At 32.9% G+C, this 27,828-nt stretch overlaps 1 protein-coding gene across 1 annotated transcript; it reads right to left on the minus strand.

The window, feature by feature from the left end:
- Positions 1 to 1,720: 1,720 nt before the first annotated feature.
- LOC113380904 (cohesin subunit SA-1-like) lies at positions 1,721 to 27,715 on the minus strand. The gene is made up of 10 exons (XM_026619957.1): positions 27,703 to 27,715; positions 26,949 to 26,996; positions 26,666 to 26,892; positions 4,562 to 4,740; positions 3,731 to 3,926; positions 3,425 to 3,640; positions 2,664 to 2,843; positions 2,261 to 2,485; positions 2,006 to 2,182; positions 1,721 to 1,933 (listed from the first exon to the last, which is right to left on the minus strand). Exons 1-10 carry the CDS (start codon positions 27,713 to 27,715, stop codon positions 1,721 to 1,723), a joined length of 1,674 nt encoding a protein of 557 aa, XP_026475742.1.
- Positions 27,716 to 27,828: the final 113 nt, after the last annotated feature.

Consider the following 27,828-nt stretch of genomic DNA (forward strand, 5'->3'; position numbering starts at 1 on the left):
CCTTGTGTGTCAGGTCGCTACATACCTACCCACATACCCACAGGTCTCTATGTTGCACGAGATTCGCGCTATGGAAACTTTGGCAACTTCCGGCATGGACGACCTCGTGCAAAAAATAAGTAGGCTCATTCTTGGTGTTCAAAATTTGGAAGCGATAACATCTGCTATAATTTACTGAATTAGTAAAGTTCTATATTTTTTACTATTTTTACCCAGTAATTAATACTCAAACAAAAATTACAGATTTTTTACATTAAAAAATGCATTGTTATGTCATATTTTTAATTAAATTTGTCAATTTGTTAGTATGTGTCATTTTTTACCTTAATTTTTGTATTAAATTACTGAAATTAATAACATATTCGCCAAAAATTGTTTTTTTTTTTCAGTACGCTTAGTATGACGACCGCTTAATATGACGATTTTTCGCCGTCCCTTGAATGTCATACTAAGCGGATTCTACTGTATATATATATATATATATATATATATATATATATATATATATATATATATATATATACATATATCTTACGAGGTCCAAAGCAAATTTTTCATTTTTCAACCTTTTTTCAAACTCCTCTATTTCGCTTAGACTCTTCAATGGTATCACTGCCAATTGCTCCTCTTCGTCTGAAACTGAAAACATACAAATTTCAGTTTGATTTTCCTTCATTTCTTGAAGATGAAGTGTAATTTTCTCCAACATTGTCGACAAGTGATTCAATGGCTTTTCGGGCTTATCTTTGCTTGATAAAATGAACTTCACGATTAATATTTTAATACAATAAAAACGTTGACATTGAAAAATTTAGTGGCAAATTGTTCAAAATAACTTGAAACGTTGAGAACACAAAATTAGCAAATAGGATTTGCTGATAAAAACATATTCTTTTTCAGAAAGTTGGAATGAAATATTGTTTATTAAACATTATAATGGAGCAGTCATTGCAATACCCCAGAAAGGGGCTTCAACCCATAGCGTCAACCATTATACACATTTATATAATAAAAAATTATAAATTATGTATTTATAATAGCATTAAAAATATTTATAATATTTTAAAAACAATAATGTAATTAAAGTCATACTTCAAATATGACATGATCGGTTTGTCATTGTAATTATCATTTAGAAATAAACCTTCATTAGAGAAATGAAGATGTCGTCCAAACCTGACATGACGCTTTCCCATACATTTTTGATTAGGCTTGGATTGGACATAGTAAGCGTTACTTCAATCAATATTTTTACCAGAAATGGTTAAAATTATGAACAAAATAAAAATCATTTGGTATGAATTAGCCCAATCTACTATTTATGAACCTTATTGATAATACAATTTAATAAGGATACTTTTTTTGGACAACCCCGGAGCCACCGATTATTGGATTTGAATTATTCAAAAAGCATTTGATTCCCATTGATGAACAGACTGATAGAGCTAAATTGGTTTTCAAGTAGACTTGTAGGTAGCAGGTTCATACATAGACAGGCAATCAGATGGACAGTTAGACGTGCGAACTGAAGAGTTGTGAACAGGTTAACAGGTTAACAGGTTGGATAGTAAACAGGCAGCAAGGTAAAACTGTTGACAAGTTGAAGGTTGAAGAAGTTGGAGACAGGTGGACAGGTAGACAAGTAGTTCATGTATAGTTTAAAACAATATTGAAATTTGCCTTACAATTAGTATTGCTTTAAAATTTTGATTTTTTCAAATCAACTTACAGCTTGTTGCAGATCATCATGAGTGACATTTTTTACGATGTCCTTGCAGATTTCAATATATTTTTTCAATTTTAACTTCAATACATCGGCTTGTTTCATACAAGCCATAGCATTGAGTACCATATTATTTAGATCCATATCTTTTACTTCCATCAATTTCCAAGATAAACATGTGCCGTAGGAAAGTAGGCAGTATATCGATCCCTAAAATATATTTTGATAGTAGTATGAATTAGTTAAATTAGTTATGTTTAATCTTTGATCTAATTGACATACCTCGATAGGAAGATTTCTTTCAATGACACCATTCCTAAACACTTTAAATTCTTCTAAAAAATCATCCCATATATTTAAATAATTTATGTTATGTAAATAGTGGAAAATGTATATTTTCTTCAGAGAATTTACAATCCGATGAAAATACTCTTTCTTAGCATATTTTGGATCCATTTGCTAGAAAGAAAAATTATTTCTGTTCAAGAGATGAATTGTTTGACAACTTTCTACACATGACAAAAATGTAATTCGTACCCCATTCACAATACTTAGCCATACAAGATATGGCTCCATATATACAAATGCGCATTCGTCGACAATGGTCGATATGGCGGCATCGCAATCTGCAACAATGCTTCTTGCCCTTTTCTTTATTCTTTTATAAAGGCAATGCAAAGTCTTGCTGCAGTTGTCTAACACTATTGTGTCGGTACACTCCTGGGCGATGTTTTGCAGAGCGCCCAATAAATTCCTTAAATGCTGTAAACATAAAACACTAGATTAAAACTAGTAAGTATATATTAAAAAGTCAGAAAAACTACAAATGCAAGATGCATCAACATTCCCATATGCAATTAAAATTTCTCGTTAAAATATATACTCCTGCTGGTGGCAATTCAAGCACAAAGACAAGTAATTAAAAAATTAAAATACTAACCAGATCTTCCATCTCACTTATATTTTCGAGGTCAAAATATTGAGGTATTCTGATCAAATGAATAATACAATTCACATTGGTTTTGAAGCGAGCCAACAGAATTGCTATCATAGGCATTAGATGTTTTGTGATATTTAATTTTTCTTCCTTCATTTGTTTTCTTTGTTTTAAACTTGGGACCTGTAAATATGAAAACTAATGAAATTTAGAAATAAAAAATAATGTTTAAACATATAATCAACACACTAGAAGAAGAAACAACTGGATAGTTTTACCCATTTGCATGTACTGACATTAAAACCAGGGCAGGGTACTTTTACTTCATCGGTTTAGATTTAGTTAATGTTGTACTTCTAATTGGACTTATAAATTATTGCCTTAAACGTTTGACGACTATCATGCTATAATATCACATCAAGGAAACAGATGTGTAGTACTAAAAGCAACAAACTGATTCCCACAAAACTATTCCATTGGTCATGAGTTCATACACCGTCCAAAAATCAAAAAAAAATCAAATTGTCTGGAGACCAAGAGCGTTTTGTTTATTTAATTGACCAGAAGAGCAGCTGCATATCAATTAAGTAGAGTCCTGTACTTGTAATTATCGACCATATTCGGGTTCGTTGCGAATATTGCAACTTGAGATCATTTCTGGAAAATGCTTATTCTTGTCGCTTCCGTAAGTACCCCCCGCCAGTACATTAAAATAGGTCAAGTTACCTCAGTTTTATATATGCATCATTGAAATGCAATATTACCATATTATCAGTTGCTCTCTCCCCTGGATATTCACCAGTACTTGAAAGACTTGCACACCAAAACATAATTTCAATTAAAATTTCTTGGGGTTGGGGGATTGGGGTCAAAGGATCATCATTTTCTTGAGTTAAAATATGTATCATCGAATTCCAATCTTTTATTATCTCAATGTTTGCAACTAGGGCATCCACTAGATATGAAATAAAATTTAAACCCTGAAAAATAATCAAAATAAAGAATAAAGATTCAAAACAAAATATTTATACGACATCCACATGACTATCATATATACATATTTTACTTACTTGCAATTCAATGGTGGAAGTTGAAACATATCTGAACCATCGAACCCCAAACTCGGCCCCATTTGAATCTTCATCCAATCTTAAAAAGACATGATGAAAAAATGTGCCTGCTGCCACTGCAACCTTTCGATTTGGAGAGAACATCAAACTTGAAACCGTGTTCAAGTCTTTCCTACTGAATAAGTACGGATAGGATCTGAATGGACAAAAATGGATAATTAGCTATATCAGTCTTAGCAGGTAATTACAGGGCATTCGTAGAAGTTGGGTTAAGAAGTTGAAGTACACCTTTCGTAATGGGGAAATGCTAAAATATAATAAGCGGCAGTCATTGCAATACCCCAGAAAGGGGCTTCAACCCATAGCGTCAACCATTATATATACACATTTATATAATAAAAAATTATAAATTATATATTTATAATAGCATTAAAATATTTATAATATTTAAAAACAATAATGTAATTAAAGTCATACTTCAAATATGACATGATCGGTTTGTCATTGTAATTATCATTTAGAAATGAACCTTCATTAGAGAAATGAAGATTAATAAATTGCTGATTAATAACTTCTATATTTGTTGAGACAGTGGATTATGTCAAACAACGCCTACACAAATATTGTTTTTGCAACTTCACTCTTCAATTAGAATTAACATACATTCATTCATTGCTTGTATTTTTTTACTTTATCGCTGGCAATATACTATTATTTTTTGAACAGCTGTAATATAAGATTGCTACTACCGTTGGGTGTTTACTGGGTTATCACCATCAAAAGTTTCATGCATATGTCTATTAAGTGAACATTTTTATTCTGAACTCTCACCTGAACATGGCTGTGACTAGCTTTATTGCAATCGCTTGATTGCATCGGCTCTTGTCCCAAGATAAACTAAGAAGTCTTTGTTGATATTTATGTGTGAACAATTTTAATTTTCTTCCTAGTTCATCGTCCTCATATAACGGGATCAAGGCTTTCAAAGCGTTTGCTCGTACTGATGCAGCCTGTGAAGATATGGAAAAAATCATTATTAGTAACTGCCTGAGGAGATTTTTATGTTCTCTTGACATTTCAAGATCGGCCTTTTCAAGAATCCTGAAGAAAGAAGGAAACTGGATTGGACCCGTTCTGTTCTAAAGAGTGCCTCCTGCACGACGTCGTGGATGGTAAAATAGAAGGGCTGAAGGGATTGGTAAAGAGAAAATACAGGGTACTGAAAACCGAAGTGCAGGATCAGGAAGCATGGATGAAAAACTACCATTTATATATATATATATATATATATATATATATATATATATATACCTCGTCATAGACGAAATATGCAATAAGTCACAAATTCCACTCATTTTGAAACAGTCCCGGGTGTTATCTCAACCAGCGGCCCAATTCACATATGCACACACTTCTTGTCACAGGTACAGTATCTCTGTAAATAAACTGATGTTTAAAAAATATTTTTTAACTTATGCGGTTCAAGGAATTATGGTAGGTATAACAGCTATTCCTGGTGACATATTTTATTTTATATGGCAAAATGATTGATCTAGTGGTAATATCAAAAAACCAAACCGAGCTGCAGAACATGATGGACAGAATCGTCGAAATGGGTAGAAGATATGGAACGGAAATCAGCATCAACAAATTGGAAGTGATGAGAGTATCAAAACGAGATGATACTCTGAAGATAACAGTAGAAAATCAAAAATTGGTAGACGTTGATCATTTCAAATATTTAGGAAGCATTCTGACCAGAAACGAATACAGCACGAGAAACATCAGGACAAAGATCGCAAGCGCCAAGGTGGAGTTTGCGAAGTTGAGAACACTACTGAGAACCAACCAAGTCTCGACTTGTGGATGATATTGATAAAAAAAATGTTATGTCTAGAGTATAGCTCTTTACGGATCAGGGACACGGACTCTAAGAAAAGCCGACAAGAACTATTTAGAGAGTTTTAAAATGTGGTGCGCAGGAGACATGTGAATGGAGAAAATAAAGTGGACTGACAAGATAACAAAAGAATAAGTCCATAAAAGACTTCACTGAGAACGATCATGAAAAGAAAAGGAAACTGAATAGGACCCATTCACTTCAATCGAAAAAAGAGTGCCTCCTACACGACGTGGTCCAAGAATACATAATCCTGAACATATGCTTATTTAAGACATGATATGTTAAAGCAGGAGTCTACAAACAAAACTTAGCTGTGTTATCCGAGAATTAGACCATAAATGTCAAAATATCTTACTTCATGCGTTTATAAATTATATTCCTGTATAGGGACTTGATACACAATTCTAGTTCCCTATACTTTTCATTTAATTTATTCCTTTCTGAGTGAAGGGATTTTAAAGCGACTCAGATCACGCTTCGTCTCCTTCGCTTCTTCGGCCTAAATTAGCTTCGAGTACCGATTCATTTCTGAAGCCGCTTGTTGAAGTAACCCTGCCAACTCTGTAGTTATGGACAAGCCTGAATAGACATATAAAAAATCAGTAATTCAAATGGTAATTTTAAAATATTTTTTCAACTCTTTTGCCAATGTATTAATTTTTAATGTCTAGTGATGTTTAAATGTAACTTAAAAAATTTTAATATGTACAAAAATGTCTAGATATACATACATAAATGTATATGTCGCCTACTGGCAAGGGTTAAAAATGTACAAAAATTTAAAAAAAATATCTATAAATGGCTACATATTTTTGAAATTGTCTAGAAATGTGTAAAATATATAGATATCTAAAAATATCTAAAAATCCATAGAAGAGTCTACGTATAAAAATCATTCTCACGAATACAATTTACCTGCCACTGTTCTCGTGTATCGTATATTTTTCTGACCCAATCTTGACAAATGTTTCAAGATTGAGGTCAGATTTTGTATAAAAAATCATCATAAATTATTTCTTTTCCACCCCTATTTATGACATTTTTGAAGAACTGACAAAACTCAATTTTAAAGCTTCTATGTTTTTTATTTTTTGAGAGGAGCGAAGGAAATCCTTCATCTTCCTACAAAAAAAAAAAACAATAAAAATAATAGAAGTGATACTCTGCAAAAGAAGAGAAACTTCGTAATGTGAAAATGAGATCGCAATGCTTACGGGCAGTCTGCAAGACCTTCAAAGACTATGCAACACTTTCAAACAGTTTACAATGTTCTAATAAATATTCTACAAATTATGGAATAATCCATAACATTTGAAAAACATTTTACATTCTAAAAAAAATCTAAAACAAAATTCAACATTCCTAATCTATGGCATTCTAAAACAATCATTATTCAAATATTAGCTCACTTTGCATTGAACATTTAAAGCAACCTTGTTTAAAGTCGCCTAAGAAGTTTCACTCGATAGTAATCGTTTGAGACAAGTTTTGGAATAAGTATGTTTGTGAGCCATTTTTTGAGCTTTTGTCGATGTTTTGTCAATAAATGCTGAACCGATTTCAAAAATTTAAAAGCTTTTTGAATTAGCACGACCAGGATTGATTAGTTTTTATTGAATTCTTAACTGGCCCAAGGAGAAACAGTATGGATAGAGGATCTGCTTTTTTCTATAGCAAAGAAAATGAGTTTACCTATACCAGACCAGTGTTTTTTTTTAAATTATAATTTAAAAGAAAGTTCTCGGATTACTGCTATAGCAGAAATTGACACTATGATATATATACATATATATATATATATATATATATATATATATATATATATATATTGTCTACTTTATTAAATATTTAAACTCACACATAAAATGCTATCACCATGCCTTAATGCTGAATGAAGGCACACTTCCTCAATTTCAAATTCATCAAAACCTTCAAACATGTCCATTGATAATTTATTTGGTTTGCTGCCTCAATATTAAACTCATCCTCATCTAATCTTTCAGTTTCTCTTTTCAACCGAATTATATTTGGAATCATTCCTCTAGCATATATTTCTAATGAAGGTAAATGCATTTGCAAATCGTTTACATCTACGCTTAATACCTTTTGCTGTTTGGCATTCGAAATATTTTCTATCGTATTCAACTCTTCGTTTGAAAGTTCCAAATATATCGGTTGAATGAAACATTCCAAAATTGTCCCATATTTGCTGTGAATATCATCTGATCATATAAATTTTGATTTTTCTGCCCGCATTTCTACATTCAAATTTACGAATATTGGTAGAGCAAATCGCAGGAATTGCAAATATAATTCTGTTGTCGAGATTAGAGATTATTATTATTAGAGAGATTAGAGATTGCTATTTATATATGATATATTGGCGAAACAGGACTAAAACTTTTTAAACGTTTGAAACAACACGACAAACGATGATCGCAGACATTTAAAACATAACAACCATACGTTCAATTTTTTGACGCAAAGGTTTCTTTATCATGAGTCGAAAGTCTCACAAAGACGCTATGCGGAATCGACTTTTATTTTCTTAGCCAAACTTAGTATTAATAAGCGAACTGATACTCCCTTTCTCTACGAAAATTACCAATATGTTTCAAATAATGTTTCCCAATTTGTATGTATCGAATACCTAACACCGCTCTATGCTTGATGTTACGCCCTTCAAGAAATTAATTTATAGATAACACAAACTTTTTAACAGTCATCTATTCAGATAATGAATAGAAAGAAAACTAAGATATGTTTCTTAAAATACATTTATTAGATCCATACGTTTCGAGTTCCAATTTGACTCTTCTTCAGTGGAAACAAAACACACTAGTAATTAATACGCAAAACGCAAACAAAAACATGTCTAGAGAATGTTTCTTTGTAACAAAGCATGTTAGTGTAAAAATAAATATGAGTTATACTTCGTAAATGAATTAATTGGAACAGTAATAATTCGGAACATCATATCTTGCAGAATAACAATAATTAATTAGTACATTCCTGAAATAAATACTTCAATTATAAATATATCACAGCAATAATTACAGCAATATAGAACTATAATTAAATAACAAAAATTTGCAAATGTTTTTATCAGAAGCGCGATTTTCGTTTCAAAACTTCATATGCAATTTGTTAATCCATAATGTTCGAGTTTTATGAGAGTAACAATTAACGATTTTAAGTGAAATGTAATTTTTGAGGAGGCGACAAATCATGTACCCAAAATGTTAAATTACACATATAAAAGAAACTGAAAAGTTGTATGGAAAACAAAACCTGAAATATATTAACCAGTAAAATTTATTCAAATGTTAAATTTGAATAATATTGTATATCGATTTGATAGAATTTTGCAAGGCAGACCACCACATAAAAAGCATAACTTTTTCTCGAAAATGGTTTGCGAGCGACAAATATTTCCTCATAGATAATTAATTATTGAATCGTTTAATTTTATGTGCTACTGTATGAACGTATTGATTTTTATTTGTTCATGAGTTTCTTGTTGAGCGTAAATAAATCTAAAAATGAGTTGTTAAATTAGTTCAAGTACAATATGCCAAAGTGTTCAAATTATGTTTTGTATTGTTAATCGTAAAGTGTCGGTAGTTTTCTCGAATTATGATTTTCGTTTCGTGATGTGTGTGTGGTCTTTGAATATGTAAAATTGTTAAAAAGCATGGGAATTGAAACAAAATTTTATTTGTTGAACGCAAACAACAAATTTGAAAATATTACTAACAGGAGATTTTATAATGAAACGAATTTTAATGGACTAGTGAATTGAAGTGAAAGCAATGTTATTAATTATACTACTGCAGTTATATCAAAAATAGATACAATAATATTAATTTTAACAACAATTACTAATGAATGATGGATATTTAATCTTTTAAATTGTTCGACAGTAGTAAGCAAAATGATTCATATTTATTATAAGGACACATTCATTTCAAGATGAAAGACGGTATGAATATGGTATAAAGCTGATGATACACCTCTTTGCTTCTACATGAAATAATATGAAAAATAAAAAATGTCATGGAAGGAATCAATATTAATTCAAATGATACGAGGATTTAGTGCGTAATGCAAGGTGTTTTCCGCACAATTTGAAATTAATATATATTGTAATTGAATTATATATCAAATGAGATGTGATCAGAAACTTTATGGCTGAAGGTCATTAGAATTTTTCATTTGTTCATGAGTCACAAGTTCAGGTGCGATGAGGTAAAAAGAAATTTGATTTATAATGATTGCTATGATTGCAATGATTGCTACGATGTGCCTGACTATTTGACACATGTATATGTTATCTTGGTAAGCTTTCATTCCAGTCCAAGATATTCAAAGGTTCTCTCATTCCTAGTGATTATGAAATTAGCTTTCAATCAGATAAGAAGACACCGCTCTGTCTTTGTCAATTTGTCTAGGCGGGTGCCTAGAATTTCAGTTCTTATTGTGAAGGATATATTTTTCATTGAACATAAAAAATTGTTTCCCTGCTTTGATCAATACAATATATCAAATGAAATGATAACCGAAGAAGGAATTTAAAACATCCAATGGTATTTTGAGGTATGAGGAAAAAATATCATTACAATTAATAGTATTATATCAAACGCATTAATTGACCGACCATCCATATATAATCAATCAGAAGGATATTTTTAATTTGTACGGACTTCTTAACCATGGATCAAATACAATTTATTGTCAAACGAAGGTATTTCAATACTTTCAGAAATTATTCAAGTTAGTGAAGATGGATTTGTCCAACTCAATTGTAATGATGATAAAATTTTTGGACCTTCGCCTGACTTGCCTGATATCTGGTACAAGTTATTTTCAATCTTCAACAAAATACTCATTTGTATAATATAAATCGCCAAATTTGTGAAATTAAATTAACTTCGAAGGAAATTGAGAATATCATGCAGCATGGATGTTATGTAAAGAAAAAGTAATATTGAATAAAATCAATTCGTAATCACTCGACAATTGATAGCTGGAAGATAATTACTGATGCAATAAATTACATTTAACGAATTTTAAATATTCAATGAGCAACACGATGTAACGCGTAAGATACGATGGTATTTTCTTTTTTTTACCAATATTTATAAGTGGAAAACTACCAACACACAAATACTAATCAATAATACATGCAATTTTTTCCTGTTTATTAATATAATTAACAAATCTAACGTCACATAAGATTTATTTTTGCCGATATATGATACTGCACATCGCGAAAGTGAAGTTTGACTTTTTATGTCGTTGCTTGTCTCATATAAACTTTAGTCGAATATGTTATTACTTTAGTCGAATAAGTAACATCCACGTGCACGTGGATAAATAAAATACATATTTCAGGTTATGTTTATGGTACAAAAAGCTTTAAGGTTTCAATGAAAAGCAAAGCAAACCAATTTTTTATAGGCCGTTTTGGATATACGTTTTGTCTTCTGCCTCAATAAGGGTTTCATAAAATGTTTAAATCGTTACACCCAGCTTTAATTAATCCTTTTAATGTGCAACTGTAATTTGCGTTCTCAAATTTGTTTTTTTTTTTTAACATGAGAGAAAATGTTGTCTTGGAACAGTAGGTAATTCCGAGCCAGGAAAGTAAACGGTGAGCTTATGTCGAAGGCATGGATATTCAACATTATTTTTCTACATTTAAATGTGATTCCTTTGGATTCCTCACTATATGACTTCTAAGTCAAGTGGCACTTTGCCGTTTATTGCTTGGAGTACATTGTTTGCCGTAGTACGACATGCCTTATTATTTAACACAATTCTTTCCAAGTCATCTCTGGAGTTTCCTTCGATCACAAGCGCCAACTCATCTGCTTATGGAACTGGTTCTACATTTTCTTCCACCTGAGTTAGGCTCTTTAGAAGAGCGTCCATGCAGAAGTTCTATGCAACATGTCAAAATTTTTTATTCTTGTTGACATCTCTTGTGCATGTTCTTCTTAACCATTTTGGTGTTGCCTGTTGCATAGGCTTTATTCTTTTTAAAGTAGTCTTTAATTATATTTACCATGATGGCGGGCTACCATAGTTATCAAAGGTTTTCTAAAAGTTAGCAGTGCGTCTTCCGTGGAGGCGCCTGCCTTGAAGCCAAACTGTCGTGCGTTGCACATACTCATTTCTCTATACTTTTTGTAGATACGCTCTACCAGTATTTTCTCGAAGACCTTTTAACACGTTCACGTCGGTGTGTACCACCGGTGTACCACATGTGCCATCGGGCGGCGTGTACCACCGGTGGCCCACGCTCGACTGTCTCACCAATCGCAATTGTACCACATGAGGTACAAACTTAATTTTACTTTGGGGTGCTGAAAATTAAAATATTAAATATATAACACACCTTTTATTAAAAAATATTTATTTTTTGTTATGGTATATAACCCTTAGTTATGCAATGGGATGCTGTAAATTAAAATATTAAATATTTAACAGATTTCTATCAAAAAATATTTATTTTTATTTGTTATAATGTACATAACATAGAAGTTCGATAGTTCAATAATATAAACATGGTCAAATAGTTGTATAAATATATTGCAAGTTTTACAAAAACATTATTTGTATAATTTGTTGAAACACTGTAAACAAAGTGCTGGTTTTCCCTTGCAATGCGCGCAATAAGTTGTAACTCTTTTTGCCCTACTGGCTGCAAATGTTCTGCCCTTTTTCAAAGTTAATATTTTGTAGCAATTCTTGCAGCGTTTCCGAGACTTTCTTGCCGATTCCTCAAATGATTCCAGCATATGTTTATTTGATTGGCCATTGCACTGATTTTTTCTTTTGATAAAAGCCGATCAATGATTTATTCTCTAAATTTTAAAATATTTAAACTTTTTGTGCCCCATTTTCTATGAATGTACCAAGCATTTGCAATCGATGTTCCACAAATTAGTTGTATCACTATTTTTCGATACCATTTTATTGTTTTGCGTAGGCAACTATAATACCCCGATAGCTGATCCGATACGTCTACGCCTTTTTTTTTGCATCGTTATAATCGAATACAACATCGGGCTTTATTTTGCCATTTGATGCTTCTATAAATTGGTATTGATGATGGTTTGCAGTGGTCAGCATGCACACCGATCTTTTGTCCGTCCATTTTAAAAATTTGATTCCGCTGCGATTTTCCAGAGCCAATAATTCACCACGTTTTTGATTTTGTTTTGCTTGGGGTGGTAAATTCTTTATGTTAATAAATGTAATATTATCTAAAAGAAGTTTACCTAAAGCAACACTAGTGTAAAAATTATCGATGAAAAGAGTGCGCCCCTCAAATAACAAGCCGTTCAGCAATCTCATTACCACATCTTGAGAGTGGCATTTTTCAACGATCGTTCCATTTTTTCGATATTATGCGTATATCCTTCTGGTAAACATAATTTATATAATTTTACGCCATATTTGTGTCGCTTTCATGACGATCACGTTTCATTGCATTTTTTATTCTAGTGTTTGCGTACATGTCGTTTTTAGACCAGTACAAACGAATTTCTGGTAACTGCACGATACCCATGATAAGTAATATGCCTATGAAAGTATTCATTTCATCCGTTGTAACATACTTCCAAGGCTGCCGATGCATTCTGTTGCAAGATGATGAATTAGTTAGGCATTGTGTAGCATACTTATTCGTTTCTTCAATAATTATATCTAATATGTGATCCGCAAAAAAGTTTATATAAAGCAAATGCGTTATCGCAGTCAATACTTTCATGTAAAAATTCCTCCTTTTCCGAATATTCAATTATTGTAGAAGCTTTTTCACCTATGCCTTGCCATCGATACTCTGATTTATTGATTTCGACACCAAATATTCATTATCAGTAAAATAATCATCCACCTCACTATTTACACAAAAATCTTCATCTGAAGATGAAGAAAGTATCCGTAATCTTGATGCTCTTTTTCTACTCATATTTACATATTCATCACAGTTACTCTTTATTATATCCATGTTGATATTTTTAGACATACGAAAATAAAAATACCAACCAACACTATTTGCACTACTTGCAATAATGATTGTTAAAGCAAAATTTAGGCATTAAAATACTATTATGAATAATGTTGATTTATAAGGTAATTTATAAAATGAGTCAGCTACAAAATTATTCCATCTAACAACAATGCATATATTCGGAAATAAAACTAACGGCAGTTTACAGGTAAAAACGGTCAGTCTAACCGCGTTTCTACACTAAGCTTTATAATTCTACCTTTTATAAAATAAAAGGTTCAAATATCAGCAGAGTTACATCCTTATAATAAAACGGGTTCATAGAGTTATTTAGTTCATCATCAATCTCATCTAAAGAAATAATCTTGATCGTGAGCACATATGCAGCGCCTATGCAAATCTGAACGAGCAAGAACATGCACGCCGCCCGATAAAGCGTATGCAAAAATCGGCCCCGGCGTGAACGTGTTAAGGTATTTCTGCCAGTGATGGGAAAACGGTATGATTTTGCAAGCTGGCTGTTATCACTACTACTTTTGGGAATTCAATCGACAGGAAAACTACCTTCTTGGAAGCAGTTATTTAATATGACTACTAGATAGAATTGCTTCTTTATTTTCAGAAGGCAGTTCAAGTGAGAATAGGGAAAATCCTTCTTGTTTAGTTTATCACACACAATTTTGTATACTATATTCCAAGGGTCTTCGTTACCTACGCTGGTTACAAAGCCTCTCCATGAAGTTGTTTTGTGTTTCCTTATTTCTCTAACGTATCTTTTTCTTGCCTTTTTCTAAGTCTGTGCTTTGGTCAATATATCGTCAAGACGTAGTCTCTTGGCTCGCAATATTATCAATAAATTTATAAAGAAATCCAAAAGTTTGAGAAAGTATTAACTCGGGCAGTTAATAGCTGCAGTATCAAGTATAATGCAGTAAAAATTAATTTGAAGTCAATAATTACAAGTCAATTGAATGTCTTCATCTCCTTCATGCTAATTTATTTTCGGTGGCGTCGGCGACGTACACTAAGTTCAGCAGGAAAATCTGGCTCTGTTTCTAATGCTTTCGGAAAATTTCAATACTTTCTTAATTGATTCAACACACGAACTAACGTTCCAAGAAACTTTTTACATCATTTTTCCAATGAAATCTACCTTTTCCAAAATTTCATGTTATATTATTATTGAATAACTAAATTAATATGATTTAATTTAATTCTCATTCACGCCGAACTGTTCGAGTAGAAGATTACTCGGCTAATTTCTATAGTCTATTATTTATGCTCAAATGGTCTAATCGCCTTTATTTTTGCTTCCCATCGAGTATCGCAAACTTGTTTCAATGTTAATGATTTTATATTGCTTTTTAATATTTGCTACCAAAATGGTGAACCACTGAAAGATTGTAAATATCAATGCTGATAGTTTAGTTACTTGTGCCACATATAGTGCCAACTTCACAAATCTCTCTAACTAACATGACAAGCGACTATCGTTATCACTGACACACCATGGTAGTATAATTTGAAAACGGTACCTGTTGTGTTTTGTTTTGTAACAGGAGTTTTACCTCGTTTTAACGTCTAATATTAATTTTGATTGGTTACCCTATGCTTTCGATTTGTGCTTTTCTCAGCTTATCGGTAGTCATATTATTCTTTTAAAAATAAATTTTGATACCTCTAGTTTTTTGATAACATTTGTTACTTCCAAATCCGAAATGGTTTTTTGGGCGATTAGAATAATGGCATGGGCAAAATGCGAATGATATTTATCACTTGCATTATGTGCCATATTACTAATGTTAGCTGTGACAATTGCGGTTAACTTACTAACATCTGGCTGCCAATCCACCATTTCTGATGTTATTTTTTCCTGTATGCATTTCCTTGTTTATGTTTATGTTGTTAGTTCCTAAATCAGCCAATTTTAAAATTTTAACGCTCAAATAATGGATAGTTATACCAAAAATAGCTGACCATTTTTAATGTGTCGGTTCATATATCGCACCTATCAAAAATCTTTTGATTGAAGTTCGGACTTCAATGAAAATTTCATTAAATTGAACTTCGTAGTCGTAAGATTTTTATAATCGGTATTCGATGGTACTTTGTAGCTACTATCAATCGTTTTCAGAAGTTTAATAAAACCTTTACCATTTACATTATTAAACGGTTTGTGGTCCGCACAAATGTAATATAACACCGCATTTGTTATTACAATATGTCTATCGCCATCGAGTTTAAAGTTTTCTCCATCAGAACACTTTTGTCTTTTCGCTGATATTTTATTACAAAAATAATAATTTTGAATTATCACTAAAAAAACTACTTTAAGAAATGCAGTTTGAAGCAGGTAGAACTAGTTTGTGTACTTTCAGATGTTTTCCTTCTGCCTCTAATGTACTAAACTTTCATTTTCTAATAATGTGTTCAAATGAGCAATTATTGCTTCTTTTTGGATGATTTCCAATAAAATATCAATTTATTAAAATCAATCAATTAATAAAATTTTAAAATAAGGCTAAGAACTACAATCAAAATAATACTTTTAAATAAATATTTTAAACGATGTGATCGCTTCGGTTGCCGAAACTCGACTGCTTCCAGTATCAGTTATTCCTAGATATATTGAATTGAATTCAATTTAATTTATTCTACTGTATTATAATGTTATATATTTCTTCTCTGAACGCTGTGGTTAGAAAGACGTTCACTATCTATATCCGAAAGGTTTTTAAGCCTTATTTGTAAGTTGATTTTTCAACACAATTCTGCGATATGTCTCCCAATTAGTTTTTGCTGAGTGAAGTTTTAAAGTATGAGGAATGTTAATTACTGATGAATATGTGCTAGCTATTATGGGAGAGTGGTCAGAAGACAGATCATAACTTGCTTCAATTTCAGTGAAATTGGTATTGATGCCATTCAGAACAAAAAAGTCTAACAAATGGGGTTTTTTATTTGTGTCTGTATGCCAATAAGTGGGACTGCCTGTAGAAAGAGGTTTAAAGTTACATTGATGAATTGCTTCATATAATTATCTACCTTTACGGTTGATCAATCTGGATCCCCAATAAGAGTGCTTGCTGTTAAAATCGCCTCCAACGACAATTTTAGGTCCTATGGTTGAGAAAAATGCACAAAAGCGAAGCGAAAATGCGAGCAATTTATTATATGCCGTGGTGGACAATACACAGCCGATAGTGTGACGACATAAGACGTAAACTTAACTTGTACAGATGCTGCTTGCAAGTAATCTTTTCACTGTATTTTTGGATTTCAAAATGCGAAATATTTGACTTGATTAATATGGCTGTACCTCCATGGGCACTACCATCTGGATGAGGTGTGTGATAAAGGCTGTAATGAGGTATAAATAGGTTTGAGAATTTGGTAAAGTGTGTTTCACTCACCAGTAAATTTCATTTTCAGTGAGAAAAACTGTTAATTCGTTTTTGACTTAGCCCATTAGCGTTCCCTAAATCAATCCTAATGAATTTAGCCATTTTGTCTATTTAACTTTGTTAAAAAGAGTGGATAACATATTAATAATCATGCTATTTTGCTGCATGAGCTGATTAAACATCATTTTAAATTCACCCAGGAATTGTGACATTGTTGAATTGGACTGACTTTCAGATGTTGAAACTGAATTTTGCGATTCAATGGCCTGTGAGTAGTATATGTTGAGAGTTGGCAAGTCTATTGACTTGTATTCTGGAGGTAGCACTCCTCGGAGTAGGAACAGAGTTGTTTGTATTTATTTGATTTTTGTTAGTATGACCGTTCATAAGTTTTTGATAGTAGGGACAACCTTTGTAATTTGCAGAGTATGATCCTAAGCAATTAGCGCAGACTGCAGGTGATCCAGACGGCTTTTTGCAAGCTTTAGTACAGTGAGTACTAGGTTTTATTTTTACCTAATTTTATGTTTCCTTTGCAAATTATATTCCAAAAGGTCTGGGCGCCGATTAAAAGATCTATTTTATTACTTTTGTTAAATGTTGAATCTGCTAATTTTACAAATTTTGGAATTGATGTAATTTTATTAAGTATTAAGCACGATAAGTCTAGCGTATAATTACCTACTAATGATTTCAAAGTCACTCTCGTTTTCTCATTAATTTCTGAAGAAGTTTGATTAATGCTTTGGACTTGCATGTTTGCTGGTTGTTTAATTCAAGTTCATCAACACATTCTTTAGTTATAAAATTCGATTGAGAGCCGCTCAATCAACTATATGTAAAACTCTATATGTCTTTCATTCATTATTAACATTTAAAATTTGAACTAAAGCAGTAGACAATAAAGTTTGACTTGATTCGTTTTCACTGTGACACGAAATATTTTGCAAAGGTTGTGTTTGTGGTTTTGTTGTATCAGTATGTAATAGTGTATGATGAGTTGCATTACAAATATTACATCTTTTCACTGAAAAACATTGATTATTAATATGATTATTACTTAAACAGTTCGTGCACAGATTTAGTTGTTTTGTTTTTGCTAAGCGGGTTTCGACGGTTCAAGATTTAAAAGTTTCACATTTAAATGGTGAATGAATAGCAGTTTTACAAAAGACGCAATTAGTATTGATTGATGGCATAGATTTTGTAAAACGTTTATGATTTTGTATTAGTTTCTCGGTGTTACTTTCAACAAATGTTGGAAAATAATATATATTTCTTCTTATTAGTCTCACTACATGTAATCAAGCGATAAGCGGAGAGTGAGAATTATTCGTTAATACGTCTGGGTTTTATACCCAAACCATAACCACGTGGACGTCTGCTATTGGCCATGGTATAAGAGGTTGCCATTCCTAAGGTGGTCAATTGGAAGTTCGCTACATACCATTATATAAAGGAAATGTGAGTAATTTGGATTTTGTATGTCTATTTTATAATAATAATAATACATTTCATTATCAAATAATCATTTGAAACATTATTGATACTACAAATTAAATAAATTCAATTAATTGTAGGGAAAAAAAACACAAAAACCGTACCACAATGTTAATTCATGGAGGTGGCTTATAGTATTATTTTTTGAGTATGGTTGTCGGTAGGTTGTATTTATTGTACCTGAATATGTCTTGAGATATAGAACTAATAATAAGTAAATTTTAGTAGTGGAGCAAATTTGCTCCAAATTAGGTTAAGTGTGCCATATCATTGGTAATATGGATACAAAAGAATCATACATCATACAATAGAGTCTGTCCGTAGGTTTTAAGTGTGTCTCGTTAATCAATACTATGTCCTGGTCATGATTTGTTATTGTCTGCCTCAGTTCGTCCACGTTGTTTTTAAGTCCGTTAGGGTTAAAGTGCATTATGTGTAAGTGGCGCGTTTGATTTATGGAGATGCTACTAAAAAGTTAAGTATTGTTGTATATTTCTCGTTAAATGTCATATTGATGTCTAGTGACTTTTTGTCAGTTTGTAAAGCTCACTGAAAATTTGTTTTACTTGGGGATCAGCAAACAGCATCCTAATCTTGCCCATGGCAGCAAAAAGTCACTCTGGTGTATAAAAATCTGGTGATAGGCCGGGTTGGTGATAGTTATTGTGCAGGCCGGATCGGTGATGATGATGGTGCAGGCTGGATCGGTGAAGGTGAGGACTGGATCAGATTTCGGAATGATGACGGTGGAACCGAGAGTTGAGGATACGCTGATTTGGCATTTGGGCCAACGTTGGTGTTATTTAAAGCTGACGAAAAACTCCTTGTCAGCGGCACTGGCGTTGGTGCTGGCCTGTAAATCTGTTTTCCCCTGAGAGCATCACTTTTCTTTTTCTCCTTATAGTTGATATCTGAAATTGATTTTGGTTGTATCTTGGATATAGCGGATGGTCTTCAGCCCTAATTCAGCTTTCACAATGATAGGCGGAATTTTTTCTTCCTTCATATCGATTTTTTTCAATGGTGCTGCCTGTACGCCTGATGGCTGCGATTCAACATTGATTTTTTCGAGCTACTTGTTTTTAGCTTTTTTCCGCCGTTTGATCTTGTTGTATTCCTCAAGCTCCCTGCCCGTGTCCATATCAGTCCGATCAGATAGCGCATTGTATTTATTTTTGAGGGTCTCGCTCGTTAATACTTCCATTTTCTGCGTTTTCATTAGTTTTAATTTCTTCCCAGGCACCTGCCTAGGGATATTCTTGGATTTTTTAATACACTCAGCACTGATTTTATGAAAGTTAATCTAAAGACTTACAAAAATTTAAATTTAGAAAAATAAAACTTTCTAATATTGCTTATCCTCTAACCCAGTGATTCCCAAACTTATTTCACCTACCGCCCCCTTTCCAGAAAAAAGGTTACTCAGCGCCCCCCTTACAAACTTTCCGAAGGAGAAGTTTGTTTTCATCAAAAAAATCCGCTAATTTTATGTTTTCTCGACGTTTCAAGCCATTCTGAATCAAATGAGACCAACATTTGGAAAAAGTATGTGTGTGTGTGCGTGAACAGATTTTTTTGCCGTAAATCGACGTTTTCTCAAAAACGACTGGACCGATTTCAAAAATCTAAAAGCCATTCGATGTATCTCGATGAGGACTATTGTTTGTCAGTTTTGTGCGACGATCGGCCAAGCCGCTTCTTTATAAATAGCAGAAAAGTGAAAAAATTTTCGTCTACGTTTTAGCCCGCAATTCTGAATCTATTTTAAAAATTCAAAAACCGTTCGAAAGATATTGGTTGGGAATCGACCTGATTAGTTCTTGGTAATGATCGGCCAAGCCGTTTTCTTGTAATAAAGTGTTTTTTTTTTAATTTAAGTAGTAGTAATTAATAAGTAGTAGTAATTTTTTAGACAATTTATATTTTTTTTGGCGGTAGATACCACAGTCTTATAGATCATACTAAAATATTACGGTCCTACGACAAGTCGTTAAATTTTGAAAATTCGTCAAAGTTTGCAAAAAGTAGTATCGTTTTTATGGCGTTTGTCAAAATTAGAATTTTCAACGATGCTTAAAAGCGCATAAACCGATTTTAAAATTTTAAAAGCCAATCGATGTATTTCGATTATAATTTTAATGTGAGGGAAGAGGAATGACGGGGGGTTTGCTCGTACCTACGGTAAATTTGTTTGCAAAAAGTCATAAAGGGAATCGCGTTAAAATTCAAGCAATAGCGGATTTAGACTCGGAAATTAATACAATATCAAAATCGCTATTCCAAAAATTACGCGTTAAATCTCAATCCAGAGGCCTTAAGCTCCACGGTGTTGTTGGAATTTCAACGAAATCGAATAATATTGAGTCTACTACCCGCGCAGCAAATCCAAATTGCTGAACCAAATCTTCCTAATGGATTAAAACTTTTGGATTCACACTTAAATATTCCGCAGCGAAGTAAATATGTTGATAGGTGTTGATACGTTTTTTGAAATTTTAGGTAACGAAAGAATTATACTAGGACCCGATAAATCTATTTTACAAAACGCGGGTGGACAGTTACGGGTAGATATCAAAGAAATATAATCAATAGCACGACAAATAATCCGCCAACTTTACAGATTCTCTTACAAAAAATCTCTTAAAGAATCCCTTACCAAATTTGGTAAAGTTACACGCTTTGAAAAGTTATATAAATTATCGACATACAAAGAAACATATGAACCATTCTTTTCATTAAACCTTTTGCGAAACAAGAATTGGCAGTGCATAGTTTTAAAAATTATTTACTTACTAATACACCTATGCAAATATGGTTGATTAACTTCAATTAAAATATTATCTTTATATAATTCAGTGTTTTTTAATATAATTCAATTTTAATCATTTATTTATATATAATATTAATATTATAATATTTTTTTAGTTTTGTGCTTCAAACGCCCTTTACAACTAAGCATCGCCCCCTAAATACACCAAAGCCCATCACCGCCCCCCAGAATAGCCGCAGCGCCCCCAAGGGGACGCTGGCGCCCACTTTGGGAATCACTGCTCTAACCATTACCAACACCAATCCGATGTTTGGAAAGAGGAGTCAGCAGAAGGCACGTCCACCTTATAATTTTGACCGATATCAAGATATTTAATATCTTGAGAGAGTTATGCCCGATTGCTTTTAAAAAAGCACGATTTAAAATCGATATCGGGTGAATTCTAGACTTTATACTTATTTCACAAAAATCTAATGACAGAGCGCAATACCAATTGGGTCTGTTTTTTATAATCATATCCGATAGTAACTTTTATCAGTAGTAAATCGATATCATTTTACTTTTTGTACTCCGCTACAGTTCATTCAACAAAAATAAATTTATTTATTTATTTATTCATTAGCAAGCCTTAATCAACACTAATAGATATTATTTCAGGCTTTTGTCAAGCAAATTGGATTTAGTTAAAAATAACTGCAATTAATGCAAGATATAAGTTTTAGCAACGCTTCGGGAGCTGGCGACTCAAGTGTTGTGACAGGAATCAGACCATTTTTACATTTTTTTATGCCCAATGTGCGATGATAGGTTCGGAATGAATTTTGTGATGCTGCTGCCTCTGTCGGTGGTAAAGATACCATGTTAAATTTGATTTTGAATACTGATTTTTATAAGCTTGTATATTTGATATATTGTATAATTTGGAAAGAAATCGTTCTCCAGCTGTAGCAATGAGCTGTGGATCAGCATTTCCATTTTTGAATATTTCGATAATTTTATTTAGGTCTTGATTTTTCTGTAATACGTTGATATATTTTATTCTGCCTTGACTGAAAATTGCGGATGTCGTATCACAGCAAAAAAACAGCGATCTGTGGCTGTATTAACTATGATACGGTTTTTATGTAGGATGTAGATTTGTCGCAAAAATTTTCCTTTTCCTGGTTTCACTAAATATTATTTGTATGCGTTAATAGAGCCGTCAAAAGGATAAGAAGATTTATATCCTCACCAATAATTATTATGGAATCAAATCTCGTCGCCAAGCTTATTGCTGTATTAACTATTAATGCATCCGCATCTTTCGTGGCTTGACCTAAAGTTTTCTGCTTCAACATTTTAATGCGCGCTTCATGTTTATACCGTTGGCCAAGAACTTATTTTGTGGCGCACTTGGAATTATTGTCTCGCAAAAAATTATATCTACTGAAGCAGTTTTTCTTGATCTTTGGATTCGCTCTGCATGTTTGGTACTACGATTTACATCTTCCGGATATCCATCAAATACAACAATAGCATTGGATGTATAATTCGATCGAGCGAATGCAACAAAATTTGAATAAAATCGATTCACTGCGATGCCAAACGCGACTCGGTTTAATAGGTATCCACCGTCGATGATAAACATTTTGTCTCCAAAATTTATATCTTTGAAATGTGGTTTAAATACCTCATACATAGAAGATTTAATGCACTTGCACATACCTTCATCATTGAAAAGGGATAAAGGTAACGGGGCAAGTTGGTGCGGAAGAAAGTTTTCAAGTTCTCTTTCGCTTTTGCAACGCACATTTTTTGGAAAATCAACAAAGGATTAATCGGGACAATAACGTTTTTTGTTCGGATACCTGCATTCATATCACCAAGTGATTTTACTCTATCATTTCGTTTGAATTTTACGGTACAGAAATCGCTGCTGATGATCTCAGAAATGCTAGAAAAGTGTTGAATTATCAGCAGAAAAACAGAAAAGTATTTAAATTATTTTATTCCTAGATCTTATTCGCTTAATTTGGGCGACTCGACGCGAAGGTAGTACCCGGTGTTGCTGTGGGACTTTTCATGACTTTAAGATCGCCTGTCAGTCCACTGAATTGTAGAGCAGCTTAGCCCATCTGTCATCTAGCAGTTTAATGGAACCTATAATAGTCCCATTATCAGTCAGGCGTTTGGAAGCTTCAGTCTGTCCATATCACATTCATAGGTCTGCCCCTTCTTCTCAAAGGTACCAATCATCTTAGAGACGGGAGAGATAAACCCTCATCTCCGTCTTTGGCATAAAAATATGCGTTGGTCGAGTCAGTCGGCCAAAATTCTTATGGCTTTCCTAATCATAGTGTCGGACTAATGGGATCCGAGTGCCAGCTATTATAATGGAGTCTCGTCCAGCTGTTCCTATATGAGTTCTGTATGCATCTACTAGGTAAGTTGTAATATTTCAAAATGTCTATTAACGCATTGTGTGAAATTGAATCAAAAGCTTTCTCCATGTCACTTGAAACTATAAAGACAGGTTTGAGTTTCTGTCTGTGGTATTTATATATAGTTTATAAACTATAAACTATTTCAGAAGGTAGTCTAGTGCAAAGATGTTTGCACAACCGTCGACCGGTTGAAAAGCGGTTTCTCTATCATTAATTTTAATCAGTGTTGGCATCCGCTTTGCTAGGGTTTTATTGAAGTGTCTCGTTATACAACTGATGGGATAGTGATAGGTCTGAATTCACCGGGATTTTCAGCATTTTTTTTTAGAAATCAGAGACGTGTAGGATTCCAGTAATTGTCTAGGGATAAGTCCTGTGAACAAAAATAAATTGTATAGGTTGACCAGGGTGTTTGTTTGCATCGATCATAGTAGATTGGCGGATACACCATTTGGTCCTGGCGCTGAATTTCTTGGCGGGAAACAGTTCTTAATTTCTTCTACGGACTCTATATCAGCGAGAGATCTTTATTTCTCGCACCTTCTGATCCAAGTGATAGGGTAGAATGTTCGGTCGGGTGGTGGCTTATGTGAGACATCTTTGTAGTCCAAAATAAATTGATCATATTTAATAGGGTAAAATTCGACCAGTGTAATTGTATAGTTTTGAACTGGATTCTTCTCATTTGTCTTCTATTAGGTTTTGGCATATAGGTTTCCCTTTTGATTCTAGTGTTTAATAGCCTATTTTTTGCTGTAAAAGTTGACTTAAGGTAGTTTGCAACCATTCCATTCAGGTCATTCAGTGATATTTTACTTACTAAGTGGCAGGTGTTAGCCAACATTTTATAATTGAACCTTTCTTCAGTGCTGGCGACTACTGGTCCCAGCGTCAATCGTAGGTCTTCTCCGGAGATATCTAGTGTGGTGAAAGAGCAAAGCTCGGTACTGTCTTGGTTGGACATCGAACTAACAAATTTGGCAACCAGGCTTTTATATTTTGGTGATCTCCTTTGGCCTTTTAGAGCATTCAGAAATCGACCGGGTGTTACAGCAAGAAGCAAGAAGAGCTTTGTTAATGTGGAAGGTTCCTTTAATCAATAGTGCCGCTTCTTCTTTAGCCATTAGAGCTTGCTCTTCCTCAGTCCATCTGGATTTCTTTGACTCTGTTTATGCCATTCTTTATGTTGTTTCTATTCGAGCACTCCACGACCCACTACGGTTTTAAATGATTTATTGCATTGTGGGTAGCGGCAGAGATGATTACCCGTATCAGTCAGTTGGAAAGAATCTGCGGGTCCACCCGAGTCTAAATTAATCATCCGAGGCTTTATATTATTCATTGAACCGAGTGGTGTACAAGAACGAGGGTGTTGGCAGCATTCCTGGTTCACAAACGCAGCGGTGATTATTAGTTTCCCCCGGAGAGATACTAACCCACGAGAAGGGGGCCACGGGCCACGTGCTTGACTACGGTTTCGATGAAACCATAGCCTTTTACACGACCAGCCTTATGGAGGCCACGTGCTTGGCCTTGGATCTAAGGAAACCGCAATCTCTCTCACCAAAGTCATAAGAGAGTCATAGTTACTCCCGCTTTACTTGCGCTTGCTTGATTTTCTTCACGATGACATTCAGAGCACTGGGCACAAATCACATTGCGTCAAAACCCGCTAGGGCCATCGCAATGCTTTATTTTAATTAGACAGTCAGATTTCCCTAGAGACTGCACCCGAAGGTAATACCCACCAAACCTTTTTTTTTTATTTACCATTCAAATTACAATCTGTCTTAATGAAGACATTTAGTAATTGGTATGTTATAATATATGGTTTATTTAGAAAGATTACCCAATGGTAATTCTTTCTAGTGTGGATAAATGCTGTTACTATTTGCTGATTACTATATAAGTACTTAAATAACTAATGCTATATAAACTCATATCTATAACTATCCTAGTCTAAATAAAAAATAAATAATAAATAATAAAGGAATGTAATGAAAAACAATGAAGATATGCAATCAATGTGTCAATTCTGATAACTCCGTCCTCTTCAGCCCTTTTTGATGCGTGACATTATATAGTAAAATTATATGCGGTAAAGTAGATTGTTTTGAAAAAGGTGCCGTCCCGAAAGTGTTAAATGTAAAAAATAAAATTCTCTCAATGTTTTTGCTTTTAGATTATTTTAGGTACATGCAAGAACTGTTCATCATTGTTTTCAAATAATAGCATGCTACGGGCTCTGCGTTGTTCAAAAGTATGATTAGTTAACTTTTGCCATCTGACGTATTTTTGTTTGCCGTAAATAGATTAATAAATTTGTTTTTCTTAATTTTTATGTTAGGTTGAATTTATATTATGATTTTTACAATATTAATACGTTAATTAAAAAAACAGCTTATTTTTTTTTATCTCCCTTCACAAAAGAACCTTAGTATTAAGTGGTTAAGTTTTTCTAATTTCAGATCAAATTAGCGTTGTCCATCAAATTAGCGTTCAAAGTCACTCAGAAGTTGAGTGGTAATGTTCATGATTATATAACGGACATTAATTTGTTTAGAGGAGAAATTCTTTAAAAACTTTCACTAAAAGCATTCACTAAACTATAAACTAAACTATTCCATAGAAAAACTAAAAGAGTTATGGTTTGTTTATATGTATTTAATGAATGTATAGCATGTTCAAGCCCTTACAAATGTATCACATATAAAATTAAAAATCAAATATAAACTTTCAAAGACAAGCAACTCTAAACCAAGAATTATGACACATATACATTCAATGAGTATGAAGCAACATTTTCAATGCACATATTCCTTAATTATAATTTATAATAAAATAAATTAAAAACCTAATATAAACTTTTATTTATTGATAATGGAAGTTTGTAAATTTACTAAAATGGCACATACAGACACATTGTTATCAGCTAAAAATAATCTAAGATCCTTTGGCATATGATGCAGAATTTTAAAAACTCTCAATCTTTGTATAACCCGTTCAACATTCATGCGCACGCTACCTATAGAGTATGTTTCGATATCTTCTGGCTGAAGTAATCCGTTTTGGACAAACAGGGGATGAACAAGTACAGACATATTCCTTAATTTATCTAATTCTGTTCGAATTGATGGAAATCCTGAATACGAAGCACAATTAGAAACTATATATGTCTTTCTTTACTCATGAATTTACCTTTGTCAGCGAATACAGCATCTCCAGGTTCTAATTTACTTAATATTCCTGAAAAGTAATTTGGGTGTCAGTTATTCTGCCCAAACCTACATCACCTACAAAGGAAATAAAGCCATCCGGAGTGCAACCAATCAGCACCTATGAATAAATAAGATTAATTTAAGTACTTTCAAAACATTAGTTATATAGTTGCTGCAACAAAAATTTATACAACTTTACTTAATACATTCTTTTATAATTTGAGGATGTATGGGCTGCATTGTCAATACTAGATAGCGTGTCAGTCTCAATCTTAAAACAATCAAGAATAATTCTGCATTTTGGATACAACTTCTAAAATTGTTTTGGCATATTCCTCAATATGCTCTTGGTAGGCCAATGGATAACATATCCACATCCTCTTCGAATCACACTCAACATGTTTTCAAATATCCTGGAAACCGTCCGAGGATTAATCTGAAAAATAGCACTTGGGGCAGCATAACTAATTCCTAACTTTTGTGGGTATCTTCCACATATCGATGGTTTTCTGACGCAACCTCGTATCTCAGAAACTACTACTTTTCATGAGAGACAAAAAACGTTTTATAACAAATTTTTAAACTGCTGTTGACAATTTTTTTTATAAATTTTAAAAGTATTCAATCTTGTGGCAATTATTTGAGACAAGTATGATATTACAAACAATTAATAATTATTTTTTCTTCAATTCTTTGAGATACGTGTTTGTCGCACGGAAAAAAATGTAACGTACGTGGTTGCGTCATGCTGTTTTCAAATAAGAGTACATGAATAACTTTTTTCAATTGTTTTATTTTGAGAATTGATCAACTTTTTGAATAATTCTTAATAAAAAACGAACATTATTAAACTTGTGGTA

This window comes from Ctenocephalides felis, unplaced genomic scaffold (assembly GCF_003426905.1).
Source record: "Ctenocephalides felis isolate EL2017-DRISC unplaced genomic scaffold, ASM342690v1 CF-g0.4_SCAFFOLD_02456, whole genome shotgun sequence".
Lineage (NCBI taxonomy): Eukaryota > Metazoa > Arthropoda > Insecta > Siphonaptera > Pulicidae > Ctenocephalides > Ctenocephalides felis.

Coding starts and splice junctions, on each gene's coding strand:
- LOC113380904 (XM_026619957.1), bottom strand. Junction 26,893..26,948: donor TGCTGTATTCGCTGACAAAG/GTAAATTCATGA, acceptor CTTCGTATTCAG/GATTTCCATCAATTCGAACA. Junction 3,641..3,730: donor CTTCCACCATTGAATTGCAA/GTAAGTAAAATA, acceptor ATTATTTTTCAG/GGTTTAAATTTTATTTCATA.